The following is a 15354-nucleotide window of genomic DNA, read 5'->3' as shown; positions in this document are numbered from 1 at the left end:
ACAAGAGTTAGCGTTCGGCGTGATTGGTGGAGATAACGGCGAGAGCCCACCTGGCGGGAGGCGCGGGCAACCGACGGAGCCCCGCCCAGCAAGTCCACGACCAAAAGAGGCTCGATCCTGCGCAATCTGCACGATCAGCAATCTTCGCTGAGATGAATTGCGGAATGACAATTACGTTTACCGTTCGGAATCCTGGTGGCCTCAGAGCCGCGCTGCGGGCATAGAGCGGTCGACCACTCTCGTCCGTGAGGTTTGTGGCAGGCTGTTCGTTCAAGTCCCATTCCGATTTGTTTTGTTTCGCAGGCCATTCGATCGATCCAGAATTGACAGAGAGGTGAGGATGATGATGACGATGATGCACAAAGTTTACAATGAGCTCAAGAGACATTCTATTACGGCCAAGACGACGACTTCCTTCATACTTACGCGTTCTTGCCAGCCTTGGCTTCTGCCAGGCTCTCCTTCAGCGCCGCGATCACCTTGTCGACATCTCCGCGCGAAGAGTCTATCGCGGAGATGCCCATGTGTCTGATGAGCCGACCGTCCGGTCAGTCAGTATCTCGCGGCATCATCGATCTGGAGAAGTCGCGGTGGATACGTACCCGATGCGGAAGTATTTCACTGCAGGCAGAATGTGTCAGGTGGTGGTTGGTGTGATATGATAATGTTTGCTACTCACGCTTGTAATCTTTGTGCAAGCCTGCGGCGACCACGACGTCCTTCTTCACCAGTGACGGAATGAGGTCCGCAGCGGTAAGTCCTTCGGGGAAGTAGCACGCTGTCATCCCGTTAGCCGCAACCGATGGCTTCACGGGCAGCTGCTTGAGGCCGAGCTCCTCAGCGGCCTTCTTTATGCGTGCGCTTGTCTCTCTATGAAGACGGAAACGCTCCTCAACCGAGGGTGATTGCTTCGTGATTTGCCTGAGAGACGCGTTGAAGGCATAGATCAAGTTCACTGGCGGCGTCGCGAAGTACGCAGCGGAGCCCGACTCGTACGCCTTCATGATCGGTAGCCACCTATGAAGCTCATCAATTGACATGCATGCCTCATTGGCCTGAGGCGAAGCTTACTTCTTCCAGCTTCCGTAGTAGGACGTGACCGGGGTTGCCCTAGTCTCAAAGACCTAATTAAAAGTGAGTGGGTATTTGTGAGTACATGCACCTTATCCGCACCTTGACAGCCTTCTGGCTTGCAACTAGTACGCTCAGACCGGGGGGAGTGCCAAGACCCTTCTGGCTCGCGGTGAGGACAATATCTAGCCCCCATTCGTCGAAGCGGATCTCTTCGCTAGCTACGGAGCATACACAGTCGGCAACGACCTATGACGTCGATGTCAAGCAACACCCACATGCACCTGCAAATCAACACAACATACCAGTGTATCCGGAGAGACCTTCTTGACGGCAGCTGCAATGCCCTTCGCGTCAGAGAGGACACCTGCAAGCATGCTCAGTACAGCAATCACAGTATAGGCACAGACGATACAAACCCGTTGAGGTGTCGACATGCGTGAAAGTGACCACCTTGTACTTTTTCTGCTTTAACGCGGCCTCGAGGTCCGAAAGCGCGACTGCATCACCAAATGGCGCGACGATTTCGTCTACCTTTGCACCGTAGGTGCGTAGGCTATTGCACCGGTCAACGTCTAGCCAGATCGAAGCGCACATCCAGGCTTACCAGTCGGAGAAACTATCGCCGAAGTAGCCGCTGTTGAGGACAAGCGCGTTCTCGCCGGGCTCAACGAGGTTGGCAGCGACCTGACCACCGGGCCGCTCTAAGTTCCGGCGTGCATATGGCCATGCGTGAGGATGACACGTACCTGATCCCATCCGAGAGTACCAGAGCCTGCGATGATGAACGGCTGGGCGTCCTGGGTGAATAGCAGCTCCCTGAGCATGCGGATACAGTCCCCAAAGACGGGAATGAAGTCGGCGGAGACATGAGACATCGAGGGGTGTGCATTGGCGTAGAGAACCTGCGATGGGCGATGAGCGGGCACTCCGTGGACTCGGCAGGGAGAGAAGTACGTACCTCATCGGTAACCTCGATAGGCCCCGGGATGCTTCAAGAAACGTTAACAGCAGCGCGAGAGTACCGATGAGAGGTATACGTACACTAGCAGCCTTCGTAGGGGTCGCGAAGCGGAAGGTCAGTTACGGACAAGAATAACCGCGGCGGTTGCTCACTTGTGCGGCTCCTACAGACGAGTTATCAGTACTCCGTAAGCGAGGGAGATCTTGGGATCGCGCGTACCTGCTTAAAGGTGGACATGGCAGACGAACGCTGTCTTGGTGTAGCGAGGGAGAGTGGGCGGACGCGGAGACAGAGAGAGGGAGCTGGGAGGGGAAGAGCAGAAGAGGACAGAGAAAGACGAGCGCGTGTGCGAGAAACGCTGAAAGACGTGCGAGAAAGCATTTGATCCGTCACCTGACTCCGTCCTGCTCGACGCTGCTGAGCTATTATCTCGCTCTCTGCGTCAACAACGGTCCTCGAGAATAGCAGACAACGTCGTCGTACGGGCCGTGCACAACAAGCACGCAGATCACAAGAACGGAGACCCGACAGCCTCCTCTTCCGCGATGCGACGGATCACCATTTCCCGCACGCGTCTACGCCCCCCGCCAACCACAGCTCGTGCGTTCAAAGTTAGCCTCTGCTGTGGGACATGCCCGACAACCGCGTCCAACTCCATTACAGAAGACCTACCACATGCTATCCTCGGGGTATATACACAATCGAACCTCGGCTGAAGCATCCATCCACCGCACCCCTCAGCGACCTGCAACTATCCGCGCGGAGTCATCTGCAACCCCATTCGTCTGCCCTCCGCCGCCTATGATGCCTGCTATCGTGCGCTGCATGTCTGTCCACTCAGACTCCCTTGGCAGCGCCATGTCTCCGATGTCGTAAATATAGAGCCTGCCGTCGCTGCCACCCAATGCTGCCCGCCGGCCATCCTTCCGTTCCCAACGCAGCTTATTGAGAGCCCGTCCGGATCCAACACTCGTGGACACAACGGGGACCTGAAAACAGGGCATGAGCTATTCTGACAACCAGGGGTGCACCTCGGCAATCAACACGTACCTCCGTGTCATGGTTAAGGTTCCACAGGTCGAACTTCCCAGCACCATCCACCGTACCAAACACCGCCGGGTGTGTTGGGTGCCACTTCACGTCGTAAACATAGTCATCGGCCTCGTCGAACGAGTATAGCGGCGCTACGTGGTTCACCGTTGTCGACGGCTTCGCCAGCGACTTTGCTCGCCAAAGTTTGACAGTCCAGTCGACAGAGCACGACAGGAACAGGTCTGAGAAGTCGACCGGCCCCACGAGCGGATGGAAGTGCAACCCCATGACAGGCCCGGAGTGTCCCTTATACACGTCGTACGGATTTAAGCCTGCCTTCGCGCCCGCCCGGTCGTAGCGGTTCGCTTGGTAGACGTTTCCTTCCTCTGTCCCCACGCAGAAGGTCGTAGTCTCGTTATCCGGGAAGTTCAGCGCTGTAATTGCCACTTCGCTTGTCTTGTTGTGACCGGCATGCACTAGCTCGAGCGTTTCCTACAAGGTCTGGTGAGCAATAAGTCAAAGCATGTCTGATGTAGTTCCCACCTGAGGTTGTGCGAGCATGTCAACCAACCAACTACACACGGTGCCATCTGTACTGCTCGTGATCAGATTGTGCGCGTTCTGCGTTCCTACCATCTGCATCGCATACACAGGATGTGTATGGCCAGCAGCAGACAGCGGCGTCTTCAGAACTGGAAGGTGTTTCGACCGCGTATCCCAGAGCAAAATTTGGCCGGAGTAGGTACCGCCAAAGATTAGGTTCGAGTGGAATGGCGAGAATGTAACTGAGAGCACGTCTGACTGCGACGCGTCAATCGTGTCGTATAATGCTATCGGAATATCTCTTACCTGTGAATGGAAGACAAACTCTGGTCGCTCAAGTAGGTGGAGGTTCCATACAGCGACAATACCGTCCGGCTCGTTCAGCGCGGCTGGGTTCTTGTTGTACGACGCGCAACTGAGCTCCGGATACTGTCACATTTTCAGTATACGTACGGATCTTGGAGCGCACCGCACTCGTGCTGACCTTCGGCGACCAGTCGATGTCGGTGATCGATCGATTCTTGCCATACCGCTCATCGTAGAAAGAGCATACACACTTGATCCTCCCTTCCGACGCCTCCCTGAAATATGGGTCAGCTTTCAAACGAATGTTCAAACACAACGAGGCTCACGTTCCGCTCTCCGCACCAATGGTGTAGTCACGGATGTAGTCGTAGTTATCATTCAGTGCCCGCTGGATGATTTTAGTCGACTGCTCCACGAAGTCAAGGAACTCCGGCGCGGCAAAAATACTGAGCTTCTCTTCCTCCGTCATTTCTACACGTCGTTTCAGCGCCAGTCTTGCAACCATACCGGTAGAGTACGGCCACACCTCTGATTTCCTGTGCAATCTCCTCGTCCAATTGCTTGCTCTCCGCCTCCAGCTCTTGCTCGTGTGCTAATCGCTCCGCCTCTGCGACTTCCCTTTCGCGCAGTATCCGTTCCCGAATCTCTTCTTCAGTCGTGCCTGGAGTCGGCTCCGTCTCAATCTCCATAGTCTGGACCTCCTTGTTATAGATGACGCGTTCCTGTGACATTGCAATATATAAGCATATCAGTAGACTGGCTCAAACACGAACACGAACCTTCTGTGGCAACTCAAAGAGCTCCTGCTCGATGTCGATTAGGTCTGGGACGATGCGCGGCGTCATTTCGCTAACAGGGTACGTATGGATCAGCCCAATGAATCACTGACAGCATAGTCGGCACGCACCGCTCAATGACATTCTCCGTCGCACCATTCTGCGACTGGATGAGTGTCGTCCCAAGACTATACCTGTCCGATGCCGCATCGCTTTGTCTGCTCAAGCGTCCGGAGAGTATGGAAGATGGTCCAGGAAGTGATATGGGCTGTCCAAGTGCAGGGGTGCCAGGTGTGGACGAGATGGGAGTGTCTACGGCACTGTCGACTCGACTGCTCGACCCAATGAGCACGTTCACGAGGTCGTCAACGTCTCGGCGCGCGGCGGTGCTTGGACCCGTACTCTGCGACACGTTTCCGTAGAATCAATGCCTCGAAACCATCGAGCATAAGGGCACGTACCTCAGAAAGCCGCCGATCCGCCTCCTTCTGCCTGTCCGCTCTCGCCTTGCGCAATTCCGCAAGTTTTGCTCTCTTGGCTTCGATCTCTGCTCTTCTCTTCTCGGACATTATGGATTCAACTTAGTCCAAGCAGGGTATAAGACGAGCAAGACCAGTAAAAGATGAATCAGCAGAGGAGTGGGTGCAAGTAGGAAACCAAGGCGCGTTGTGCGCTGCTGAAACGCGTCGCCCAAAAAGGTCACGACGCGCCTCTCTGCTTCTGACTCCCATCTCACTTTGCTCGCGCTTAGTTCAGGCCTCATAGCTCGGCTTGTATACATGTCTCTCATTACACCAAGTCGACAGAAAGGCTCGCCGAAGGGCGGCGGGCGCCGTGCGGAGAACAACAGGATCTACGCGCACCCTCTCCCGCTCGTCTTCTCCGCTCCCGAGTCTCGCAGCAGAATCGGTCATGTCCTCGGCCTTTTTGGGACAAACACACGACTAGAGAATCCACACTGCGAAGGCGTGTTTGATCCTGCGACACGTTCGGTATGGGTAACGAATGAGAAGGACTCGATGATTCTCTGGCGAAGGGGGTTTTTCGGAAAGGGTGACCTCTCGAGGAGCGAGCCGTCATGGCTTGCGAGACAAGTTAATGCCAGGAAGGCTGCCGGGAAATGTGCGTGTTGTAGCGATACGATTTTACAACGAGTACTCATAGGTGTGCTGCTAGACATGACCTCTGAGGAAGTCCGAGAAAAGCGCAGAGCAGAACGCAAGCAATTCAAGATGGACCGTGCGGCTGCCATCGCCCGGGCAGCTGCAGAAGCAGAGGCCGCCTTCGCAGAAGGTCGTGAAGCTGCGCCGGCCTTCATTCCTTCTGGTGCAACATGGAAACCACATCAATCCTCCGAAATTTCCTCACTGCCTGAAGGCCCTCCAGAGAAGCACCCAGACGAAGTCGTCGAGGAACTGGAACCCCTCGAGAATGTCGAGCACCTCCAGTTGACCCTACAAGAGGCGTTCTTCCTCGTCTGGAATCTCGATTGTTTGACTGTACTCGATCCTCATACGGTACTAGTTGTTTTCGGAGCGAATATACACTCTTTGTCTGATACTTCTCGCATTGAACCTGCTAGCGTGAACCGATGGATCTCCGGCGAATATGGCAATCATTCCAAGAGGTCCATTGCATACCTGTCGACCTACCAGTATACGCCAATCGTTGCGACAATATTTTCCTCGTGAACTACGCAGCATATCACTATTATCGCTCTTTGGGGTGGGTAGTCAAGGGCGGCATCAAGTTCTGTGTCGACTTGCTCCTCTACAAGCGTGGCCCTGTCTTCCACCATGCCGAGTACGTTTTCTAGACCTACCCTCAAGCACTGTAATGAAAGACTCCTTCATCAGATTCGCCGTCGTCGTGATTCCCGTCTACGAGGACCCTGCCGACAAAGAGTCATCTCCGTTCAACCTCCCAAACTCAGACACGTTCTCTTGGTCCTGGTTGAGTACGATCAACCGCGTTAACGCTCAAGTACAGAAGGTTTGTGCCCTCAATCCTCTATTGTCCTCCAGGGCTGCGACTGACGGGTTTATAGACGTTGATCTTGACATACGTGACGATCCCCGCCCAGTCTCGGGTGTCAGCCGACCTCCTCTCTTCCCCCGCTTGTCTTGCACTCTACTCCGTTCGGGATGTTGTCTTACGGCGATTCATCCCCGCACGGATGCGTGACTAGATGGTGGTCTTGATGCATAAATACCTGTCGCTTGTTATTAGATCACTGGCTCCTGGGCCGTATTAATCGAGACATTGAGAAAGGCCAACTGCGTTCAACTAGGTTTAACATAGCATACAGCGGTGATAGCATGACGCAACGATAAGGTATTTACCAGACGAGACATGAATCCATGACGAAGGGATATACCGAATAACTGATGATGAACAAGCCAAGAAAACAGCATGACTGGAAGGCGGGCTGGCTGGCGGCAGTGGTGGCGAGGAAGTGACAAACAGAAAGAACGAAAGCCCCTCCACGTCCGCAACAACAATCAGTTACGCATCATACAGCGCCCTTGATCTGTACTCTCCGGTACTTCTCCTCGAAAACGGAGGCGAGCGGTGCGCCGGCGGGCTTGCACTCGAGCACCTTCTCCGTGTCAGGGCTGTTCGGGTTCTGGAAGAAGGCCGCACGGTGTTCCGCAAGGAACTCGCGAGTAGAAGCGAGTGTTTCGAAAGCGAGCTCGTTCTGTATGAAAGACAGCTGCAGTGTCCGGTACCTGTGGGTCGGTTGAGTTCATACCCAACGGCATAAGTTGTGGTCAGCATCAGCGCTTTGTACATCCGAGCGGAAAGAAGGGAGCAAACGGAAAGATGCGTAAGAATGGAAGACTCGCGGAACAGGCAAGCAGTAGGAAGGCCGCAAAGAGTACGTGGACAGATTAGAGGTACTCACGCTTTTGTCATGACCATGAGTGCACGTATCCGCTCCCTGTCGATGAAGTGATCCATGATGTACGCTCCCATGTTGGGAGCATTCAAGTACAAGTCAAAGAGAGCATGATAGTTTCCCATCGCCACCGCGCGCTGGACGAAGAGCGCATGTCGCACAGCAGGGTCGGATTTCTGTCGTTCTGTTAGCTGACCTACGTATAGATTCAAGTCTGATAGGCATGGATCAATATCAGCACCCATACAAAAGGTCGGAGGGCGACCGTGGGCTTACCACTCCGATTGCGACCATGCAGCAGCATCAGTATCCGGTAAGCGGTGAACTCTTCCACTTTCCCGGGAATGCCGAGCTCGTAAAGGTTACGCAGCATTGCTTGACACTGGTTGTATTCGACCATGTCGCCCTGCCGATACAATTCCGCCACGCACGTCAGCACCAATCAGCACCGTCTGGAAGGGCACATCGGAAGAGAACAGAAGTGCGCACGTACCACTTCAAGCGCCATACGGGCATGAATCTCATAGACTGTCACGGTAAACTCGTTCTTGATGCGCTGCACCTGTACGATGACAATAATGTGCGAATCCGCTGTCAACACGCCCGCCGACAAAACATAGAGAGGCGCACGGTGAGGTCTTGCCGTAAACTCTTGAATTGGCTACATATCCAATTGTATGTTGCTTTCTCGCGCCACTTCTTCTTGAGCTGATTCAGAGTCTCTTGCAGGACATGGTACGGCCGGATTTGCTCCGGTTTCGGTTCCTACCGAGGGCACAGGGGGTCAGTCAGATCCTTCAACACGTACAGACCCCGCACAACAACCGATGCGAACACATGGGAGTAAGAACGCACCGATGTCAAGCGCAAGTAGTCCTTGAAGATCTCAGTTGAGGTCCCAACAATAGTGAAGCGGTCCCAGTTGGGCACATTCTGTCCCTTGTCAGTACAGTCGCGGCAGAACGCGGCATATGGCGGGAGACAGACCGAGTTTGCCTCGGGCTCATCCCCGTCATACGTTGCAGGCGTCCCGGAACGAGATTTGTAGAGATGTGAGTTAAGGTGACCGTGCGAGGAAGAGGGAGTGTGGTTGTTCGTTTGACGCCAATTCTTCTGCCGTTCAATCTCATGTTCTCGTTGGAAGCGTGCGGCCCTACGGTTCAGCGCAGCTAGTTCATCCGGATCCAACGCACTCGAAGGTGACGCCTTAGAGATGGAAGTCTTCTTAGTCTTCTTATTGCTTGCAGGGCTATAGTCATTTCTGCACTGTGGCTTGGACCGATCAAACATGCATACGCCTTATGGAGGTACTTACAACTTTCTCTTCAGGTGGCTCGCGGATGTCAAAATAGGAGGGGGTTTGGGTAGCAAACTCCAGACCGTCTCTTAGCCGTAAACCGTCAATAGCACTCCGAGATGGGACACATACCTTTTCAATTGTACCCCAGCCCAGTCCGTAGTCCACAGCGTCTTGGCGGCGAAAGAGTCAGCTATCACCTGTTTCAACTCTGCCTGAGCTTCGGCACGATTTGCGTCTGTCATTTGGCCTAGACATTTCGCGACCCATTCCCTACAGCATTCGGTAAGCACTACGCCAGCGGCTCGGGATGCCTGCGTTACTTGAGTTGTGGCGGCCAGCTCTCGGACGACATTGGTGCTTGGGAGATATAGGGGATTGTGTCCACAGATGAGATGTGTATGAGTTGAGACCACAGGCGAGGACGACGTTGGTTGGGTAGGAGGGAGTAGTGCCTAGTCCAAGAGCACGACAGCCGGGGTCGGAGGGTTTGACACGACGTTTTTGGTAGCCCGGAAGAGTTTGTTTCAAATTATTTATGGTGACCAGCCACTTGTTTAGTAACTTCAAGCCCTTGTTCGCGATTTACGGTGACACCGGCACGCTCTCTCTCTTTCCAATTACAACCATACCGGCGATGTGTAGGTCCATTACGTGACATTACTGGTTTAGAACATAGGCATCGCCGGGCGTCCTGCGCAGTGCACGACATGACACTAAGCGGAATGAACGGTCCGATTAGAACTCGACTATGCACAGGGACGTCCCAAACGACTTCCAGGCAGGTTCTGTACTCTACTGTAGCTTTCAGTGCGACGAAGGCGGGTTGTACTCTGGAAAAACGTCAATACATTACTCCAGAAAGGGACATAACAGAGACTACTCACGAATCTTCCTCGTCTTGATGACCGTCCACTTGTGGCGCTTGACGTAGAGCGAGATAGCGGTCAAAGCGGAGAACAAGATGACAGCCTTGAGACCGGCCTTCTTGCGCTCGTCGTGCTCGGGCTCCGCTGCCCAGTTCAAGAACGTAACAACGTCCTTGGCCATCTGTGAAGTGGTGGCGGGAGTACCTGGATCGCAAAAGAAGCCATCAGTCGCGCATACTATCTGGCTCCGCATTTGCGCTCACCGTCATCATACTCGACGAGGCCGTCGAACAGGACACGAGCCATGGAGATGGCGTTGCCAGGGAAGTAGGGGTTGTAGTTCATGCCCTCACGGATCTCGAAGCCAGCAGGGGGGTCCCTGTAACCAGTGAGGAGAGAGAAGATGTAGTCCTGCGCCAGGACATGACATATGAGCTACCAAGTAATTAACACAAGGGGAATACTAGAGGACGTACCGCACCACCGTGACGAGCCTTGACGATCAAACTCAGGTCGGGGGGAAGCGCACCCTGGTTGCTCGCACGGGCGGCCTCCTCGTTGGGGTAGGGCGGAGGGAGGTAGTCGGAAAGCTTGCCCGGGCGAGTAAACATTTCACCCTGGTCGTTGGGGCCATCCTCATACTCGACCTCCTCGGCCATAGCCTTGACCTCATCGACGGTATGGGAGACACCGACAAGATTGCGCCAGGCAATGCGGTCCAGAGAGTGGCACGCAGCGCAAACCTCGCGGTAAACCTGGTATCCTCTCCGAATGCTGGGCCAGCGCATCAGATACGCGCGGGCGGATGTGACGGGAGGAGAGGATAGCTACCTGGCATGGTCAAAGGAGTCCAACCATCCTGCGTGAGACCATGGATACTGCGCCGGGTGGAGGCCCTCCTCGGCGGGAGAGTTGGCGTGTACCTCGCCAATGAAGGGGAGAGTGCCGTAGAGGTTTGCGTACCACGCGATGGAGCCGACGGTCAACAGGGTCGCGGAGGCCAAGGTCGCGCGAGAGTTGGTGAAAGACTACGAACCGCGGATCCACATTCAGAACGGAAGCGGAGAACAACAGGAACGACATGTTCGTACCTCGAACGCGGAAGAGGAGGAGGCGGAGGAGGAGGCAAAACGGACACGCTGTTCGAGTCGTTAGCGCGTCACCGGAGGAGGATGGAGAGAAGACGCACCGGGAGAGAGCGTGCGGCGTTGAGGGACGTCGAGCGGGCCCCAGAGAGGGCGGCGACGTTCTTCAGGGCACCCGCAGGGAGCCTGGCAAGCATTTTGAGGAAGAGCCTGGGATGAGCACAAGTCGGTCGTCGTCGACGCGGATATTCGAGAGGCAAGCCTGCCGGGCGTCTCTCCTCCACTCGCCTCGCGCGGGACAATCCGGATCCCTCTCCCGACAAATCACAGCCCGCCATTTTGTGTCCGCCCAGAGCCCCGCCCACGGCCGAGATAGCTCTCGCCGCCGACCGCCCTTTATGCAATTACTTATCCGGACTTATCCCTCTTACTGTAAGCTTGTCGGTGCTCATTTCACACCACAGCCATGACCTCAATCCAAGTAACTTGGTAAAAATCCAGACCCAGACAGAGCCATGCAGTCGTGTAGAAAAACGTGAGGTGTCCTAGTTTACATAAACGGACATACAGAGAAGGGAACGCAGGATCCCAGAAACCTCAAACGAACGCTTGCGCCGCAAGCTCCTCGTACGACCCTCAGAACAAGCAGTCGCAGCACAGTTCTACACCCCGCAATCGCCACTCCCGTCAGCTCCCGAGCTATCCGTCAGGCTATGAGACGTACCTTCAGCACAGCAGCACAAACACATTCCAGCTAGACACGCCATGCATCCGTCACCTCCTCCACCCTTGTCTTGTTGTTGTCTGCCATGTCAAAGAACGGTGCCGTCAGCGCGCTTCTCCGCGTCCAAGTACGAACCCTACGCACACATAGACGGTCTGTGGGGGAGGCTGGGGCTGATAGGGTTGGCCGTATCCGGGCTGCCCACCGTAGGGCTGGGCGCCATAGGCCTGCTGTGGCTGCTGTGGCCCGGGGTAGTAACCGCCCTGACCGGGAGGAGGACCTGACACAATAACGTCATTTAACGACACCGCTCGCCATGCAGGTTGTGGTATGAACTCACCCTGTGGAGGGTAGTACTGCTGCTGAGGGGCACCGCCGTAGTAGTCCTTAGCCGACATGATGGTAGTGCGAGAGGGGTGTATGCGAGAAGGGCCTTCGCTGCGATGCACCAGAGCTTATAATAGTCGGGCCACAATGCACGTGACACCGCCCAGCACTGCAGGCGCCAGGACACGCTCCCCGAGCAGCGGGCCCTTCTTACATCCATACTCTGACCAATCTCCTCGCTCACTGCCCCATCTGCCTCGAAAATGGAGCCTGTACGTTGCAGAGAAGGGGCACAGAGCCTGCGGAATGTGAACGCGCAGCAGCAGGGCTGTGTTACCGCAGAAATTCTCGGTCGCTGTGGCGAAGTGGCCGGAGCGTCCGTACAGCTTCCAGGGCGCTTCTCACAAAGCCAGTCGCTTAATGCACGCGTTCAACATGCATTCAACATGCCTCAAGGTACCGGCGTTGGGAACACGAACTCGGCACGGCTGTTATCGAAGGACCCAGCTGAAGTATCCCGACCGGATATCTACTAAGTCCGGGTACGGTGCCCTTAAACGCTCAGAACGACCACATTTTCAGGACAAGGATACTTCACTCATTTCAAGCCTAATGGTGGTACAGCATTACTCTATACGACAAAGACGATCTCGTTATAACAGATGACTCGCGTGGACCGTGTTCAATGGTATTAGTGTAGAACGAATGAGGAACAGTCGGGAACATATCACGAAGAAAGCAATATGATGTGGGGGAACGATATCGAAGCAGTGAGCGAGCGCGCTTCCAGAAGAAACAGGTCCCGGGATCGGTCGACGGGTACAAACAGGTCATGTCATGCCGTTCTCGTAAAAAGTGACATCATGCAGGTTCAGCGTTTTGTTTTCGAGGGTTACGAAGGTTAGAGAACGCGGGGAGGAGGCGGGATCCTTGATGGGGGATGATCAACTCAGTGTGGGACCGCGGGCAAATCGAATCTGAGCAGCAAAAGCGTACATTCGGGCACCCTGTTGCAGGAAATACTGCGTCAATGGTGTTTGTGCTGTGTGAGACAAGGGGCGCTGTCAGTGTGATAGCCCTGTCTAGACGTATAACAGCAATTCACCAGGTGCGACATAATCACGGAGTGGATAGACGTCGAACGGCAGAGACCGTGTCTCCGTTACAATTGTGCCCCCTCCATGGTGAGCCAGAGCAGATGGGTCATCCATCCTGATGCATTGTGAGCGTCGCTCGATGTGTAGTCGGCAGCACACGCACCGGGGCAACTTGATCAACGTGACTTTCAATACGAAACGGCCTCTCTGCCTGATGCCGACGTCGGGGAACATAAAGTAAACCCCTCTCCGGCCTTGCAAGTTGCGGAGGAGATGCGGGGACGAGACCAGATTGCCGTAAAGTAGCCTTTCGCGGGTGCTTCGGCCCTCACCGTCCGTAACGTAGTCCATGGGCGCGGATCCATCCGAGGTGAGCAAAGACAATTGGGCGACCAAGAACGGCAGCTCGAGCTCACTGGAAGGCGGAAATTTTGAGCCGATAACGATTAACCTCAAGCGCCTCTAAGCCTACTCACTCTATGATTGTCCGTCCCGCCGAGTCACGCATGACGAGCTGCGCTATCAAAGGGGGCGCGAGAGGGAGTCGCGTGAGAGTCGACGCTCCAAATTCTGCAGTGCGGTCTGGATGCTGTACAATGTCTAGGCGGTACGTCCTATGCGCATAATCATCAATTTCATGAACATGGCAGATAGCGAGATCGACACAGCACCTTGTGTGGTCGTCGGAGGCGTCTGCTGCGGCCACCTCAACATCGTCGGCATTGTTCCGAGATGTATCTGGTCGATTCACACCGCGAGCACGACTGGACAGAGGGGAGGAGTGGTGGTGTCTGGGGTATGGATCTGCCGCCGCACGCGGACTACTGCCACTGAGGAAATTGATCGAGAGCTTGCTCCGATCCTTCGGCGATACCGTATGCACATGGGAGTTAACATGCCCGCTTGCAAGGACCCCCGAGGAGGCGCATTGGTCGAGGTGGAGCGAATCGGCAAGCTGAACGTCACAGGCACGGTGCAACGCTCAATTGACACGTGCTGAAGGGCCAGAACAGGAGAGCATACGCACCATGCGAGTATTGCAGTGGGGAGACTGGTCCTGCGGGGACTCCCCGAAACGACGTCGCGTACTGGCCGTCTTTTGAGACTGTCGGACACTGGCAGCGCTCTAGGGAAGAGTCGCGCGGGCGTCCACGGCCAGACCGGTCATTCAAGGAGGCTCCAGGAGATCCCGGTGCGTGAGCACACGGAGGGAGCGGCTTGGCCACATCCAGACACGGACATAAATACTGGGGAGAGGTGGAAATCTTGCCAGGACTGATCGATGCAGAGTTCTTCCGGTTCCAGGGACCGAGGTCTCAAGAGGTTATGTCAAGTCAATGACGCTGGCACCAACTGAATGGCCACGACCGAGGCGGGAGGTCGTCTAAACTTAACAGCAGACAGTCGCGAGTATGGATGGAAAGCGGGGACGATGACTCACTGGCGATTAGCGTACGGTAAATTATACAGGAAATATACTAGATGCTCCGCTTAACATAACTCCAGACCCCAGCAAGCCCTGAGATGAACGTTGCCGCGGCAAGCGCAGGTTTCACACCGGCTAGAACGTCGAAAGACAATAAGAACGAATGGTCGCGGAGAAGCAAATCAAGAAGGCGCACCAGTTGACTTATATAAAGCGCCGGTAAGTGCCCCGGCAGCCATACTCCCGTAGGTGTCGTGTACACCCCGGAATTGGTCTATTGAGGAATTAAATGCATTGTAGACGAGAGCTGGAGGACGGCGATCAGTTTGCAAGCGATAGACGTCAGAGGCGGACGAGTTCGTACCGAGACAGCCGGCGGAGTTTCCTATGAAAGTCCCTCGGCGGGTGACCGAGTTCAGGATGCTGTTGATCCTTAGACGAGCATTGGACACCGCCAGGGGTCTTCGTGCGCCCTCGCGCAGTCCCCATACGCCGCCAAGGGCGAGTCCTGGTGAGATGGCGTGAGCATGTGATGACACAAAACAATAAGAGGAGATAAGGTGTGACGAAGTCGAGTGACGTGCGGTCATACTAGCATGATCGTACACGCCTCGACTTCGAAGCAGAACGATGATGGAAGGGAGCACGGTTGTGAAAGCCGAAATAGAGTACGAACCACTGAGGTACATCGTTCCCGTGCCATAACACAAGTCGTCACTCCAGCCCCGTGAAGGAATTGCAGTCCCAGCTCCCGGTAGTTCGGTCGTTTTGTCATCATCCAAAAGCAGATAGTCGAGCTTGTCTTCTATGCCAGCCAGTGGATGAAGTTTTGACGGATCGAAGGAGCCGAGGAGGAGGTCGGTGCCCGAAGTGGGCTCGTCACCCATTTTATCGTCCTTGAGCAACGAGTAGTCGACCTTGTCTGCTGAGCCGGCCAT

At 55.1% G+C, this 15354-nt stretch overlaps 8 protein-coding genes across 8 annotated transcripts; 1 reads left to right on the top strand and 7 right to left on the bottom strand.

Annotated features, from left to right (window-relative positions):
• Nucleotides 1–175: 175 nt before the first annotated feature.
• Nucleotides 176–2548, bottom strand: L226DRAFT_533572 (PLP-dependent transferase). Its single transcript, XM_067680484.1, has 13 exons — nt 2255–2548; nt 2188–2198; nt 2116–2124; nt 2033–2063; nt 1821–1976; nt 1679–1758; nt 1491–1627; nt 1377–1438; nt 1174–1320; nt 1072–1124; nt 680–1017; nt 603–621; nt 176–528 (listed from the first exon to the last, which is right to left on the bottom strand). Exons 1-13 carry the CDS (start codon nt 2414–2416, stop codon nt 423–425), a joined length of 1311 nt encoding a protein of 436 aa, XP_067537034.1. The 5' UTR covers nt 2417–2548; the 3' UTR covers nt 176–422.
• A 68-nt stretch (nt 2549–2616) lies between these two features.
• On the bottom strand, nt 2617–5351 carry L226DRAFT_533571 (dynein intermediate chain). Its single transcript, XM_067680483.1, has 10 exons — nt 5154–5351; nt 4824–5095; nt 4696–4765; nt 4443–4638; nt 4243–4387; nt 4095–4191; nt 3917–4039; nt 3611–3868; nt 3086–3559; nt 2617–3024 (listed from the first exon to the last, which is right to left on the bottom strand). The coding sequence occupies exons 1-10, from the start codon at nt 5259–5261 to the stop codon at nt 2773–2775; spliced, it is 1995 nt and encodes a 664-aa protein (XP_067537033.1). The 5' UTR covers nt 5262–5351; the 3' UTR covers nt 2617–2772.
• Nucleotides 5352–5397: 46 nt separating this feature from the next.
• On the top strand, nt 5398–6966 carry L226DRAFT_505843 (uncharacterized protein). The gene is made up of 5 exons (XM_067678050.1): nt 5398–5814; nt 5869–6209; nt 6275–6495; nt 6549–6684; nt 6740–6966. The coding sequence occupies exons 1-5, from the start codon at nt 5472–5474 to the stop codon at nt 6878–6880; spliced, it is 1182 nt and encodes a 393-aa protein (XP_067537032.1). The 5' UTR covers nt 5398–5471; the 3' UTR covers nt 6881–6966.
• L226DRAFT_533569 (uncharacterized protein) lies at nt 6962–9353 on the bottom strand. The gene is made up of 10 exons (XM_067680482.1): nt 9212–9353; nt 9021–9161; nt 8907–8963; nt 8579–8852; nt 8447–8524; nt 8222–8356; nt 8085–8153; nt 7868–7997; nt 7598–7805; nt 6962–7421 (listed from the first exon to the last, which is right to left on the bottom strand). The coding sequence occupies exons 1-10, from the start codon at nt 9241–9243 to the stop codon at nt 7205–7207; spliced, it is 1341 nt and encodes a 446-aa protein (XP_067537031.1). The 5' UTR covers nt 9244–9353; the 3' UTR covers nt 6962–7204.
• Nucleotides 9354–9767: 414 nt separating this feature from the next.
• L226DRAFT_460196 (uncharacterized protein) lies at nt 9768–11039 on the bottom strand (the record flags this gene model as incomplete). The annotated part of the gene is made up of 6 exons (XM_067675575.1): nt 9768–9961; nt 10021–10168; nt 10234–10531; nt 10589–10785; nt 10849–10896; nt 10947–11039. The coding sequence occupies 6 exons, from the start codon at nt 11037–11039 to the stop codon at nt 9768–9770; spliced, it is 978 nt and encodes a 325-aa protein (XP_067537030.1).
• A 349-nt stretch (nt 11040–11388) lies between these two features.
• On the bottom strand, nt 11389–12185 carry L226DRAFT_533568 (uncharacterized protein). Its single transcript, XM_067680481.1, has 2 exons — nt 11907–12185; nt 11389–11846 (listed from the first exon to the last, which is right to left on the bottom strand). The coding sequence occupies exons 1-2, from the start codon at nt 11962–11964 to the stop codon at nt 11671–11673; spliced, it is 234 nt and encodes a 77-aa protein (XP_067537029.1). The 5' UTR covers nt 11965–12185; the 3' UTR covers nt 11389–11670.
• Nucleotides 12186–12633: 448 nt separating this feature from the next.
• On the bottom strand, nt 12634–14382 carry L226DRAFT_377192 (uncharacterized protein). The gene is made up of 6 exons (XM_067674363.1): nt 14018–14382; nt 13662–13945; nt 13467–13604; nt 13154–13405; nt 12999–13105; nt 12634–12935 (listed from the first exon to the last, which is right to left on the bottom strand). The coding sequence occupies exons 1-6, from the start codon at nt 14018–14020 to the stop codon at nt 12838–12840; spliced, it is 882 nt and encodes a 293-aa protein (XP_067537028.1). The 5' UTR covers nt 14021–14382; the 3' UTR covers nt 12634–12837.
• An 86-nt stretch (nt 14383–14468) lies between these two features.
• Nucleotides 14469–15354, bottom strand: L226DRAFT_569717 (mitochondrial import inner membrane translocase subunit tim23; the record flags this gene model as incomplete). The annotated part of the gene is made up of 4 exons (XM_067684341.1): nt 14469–14551; nt 14613–14723; nt 14781–14924; nt 15093–15354. The coding sequence occupies 4 exons, from the start codon at nt 15352–15354 to the stop codon at nt 14469–14471; spliced, it is 600 nt and encodes a 199-aa protein (XP_067537027.1).

This window comes from Lentinus tigrinus, assembly GCF_003813185.1.
Source record: "Lentinus tigrinus ALCF2SS1-7 unplaced genomic scaffold L226scaffold_8, whole genome shotgun sequence".
NCBI classification, from domain to species: domain Eukaryota; kingdom Fungi; phylum Basidiomycota; class Agaricomycetes; order Polyporales; family Polyporaceae; genus Lentinus; species Lentinus tigrinus.
This window is presented reverse-complemented; position numbering and strand designations above follow the sequence as displayed.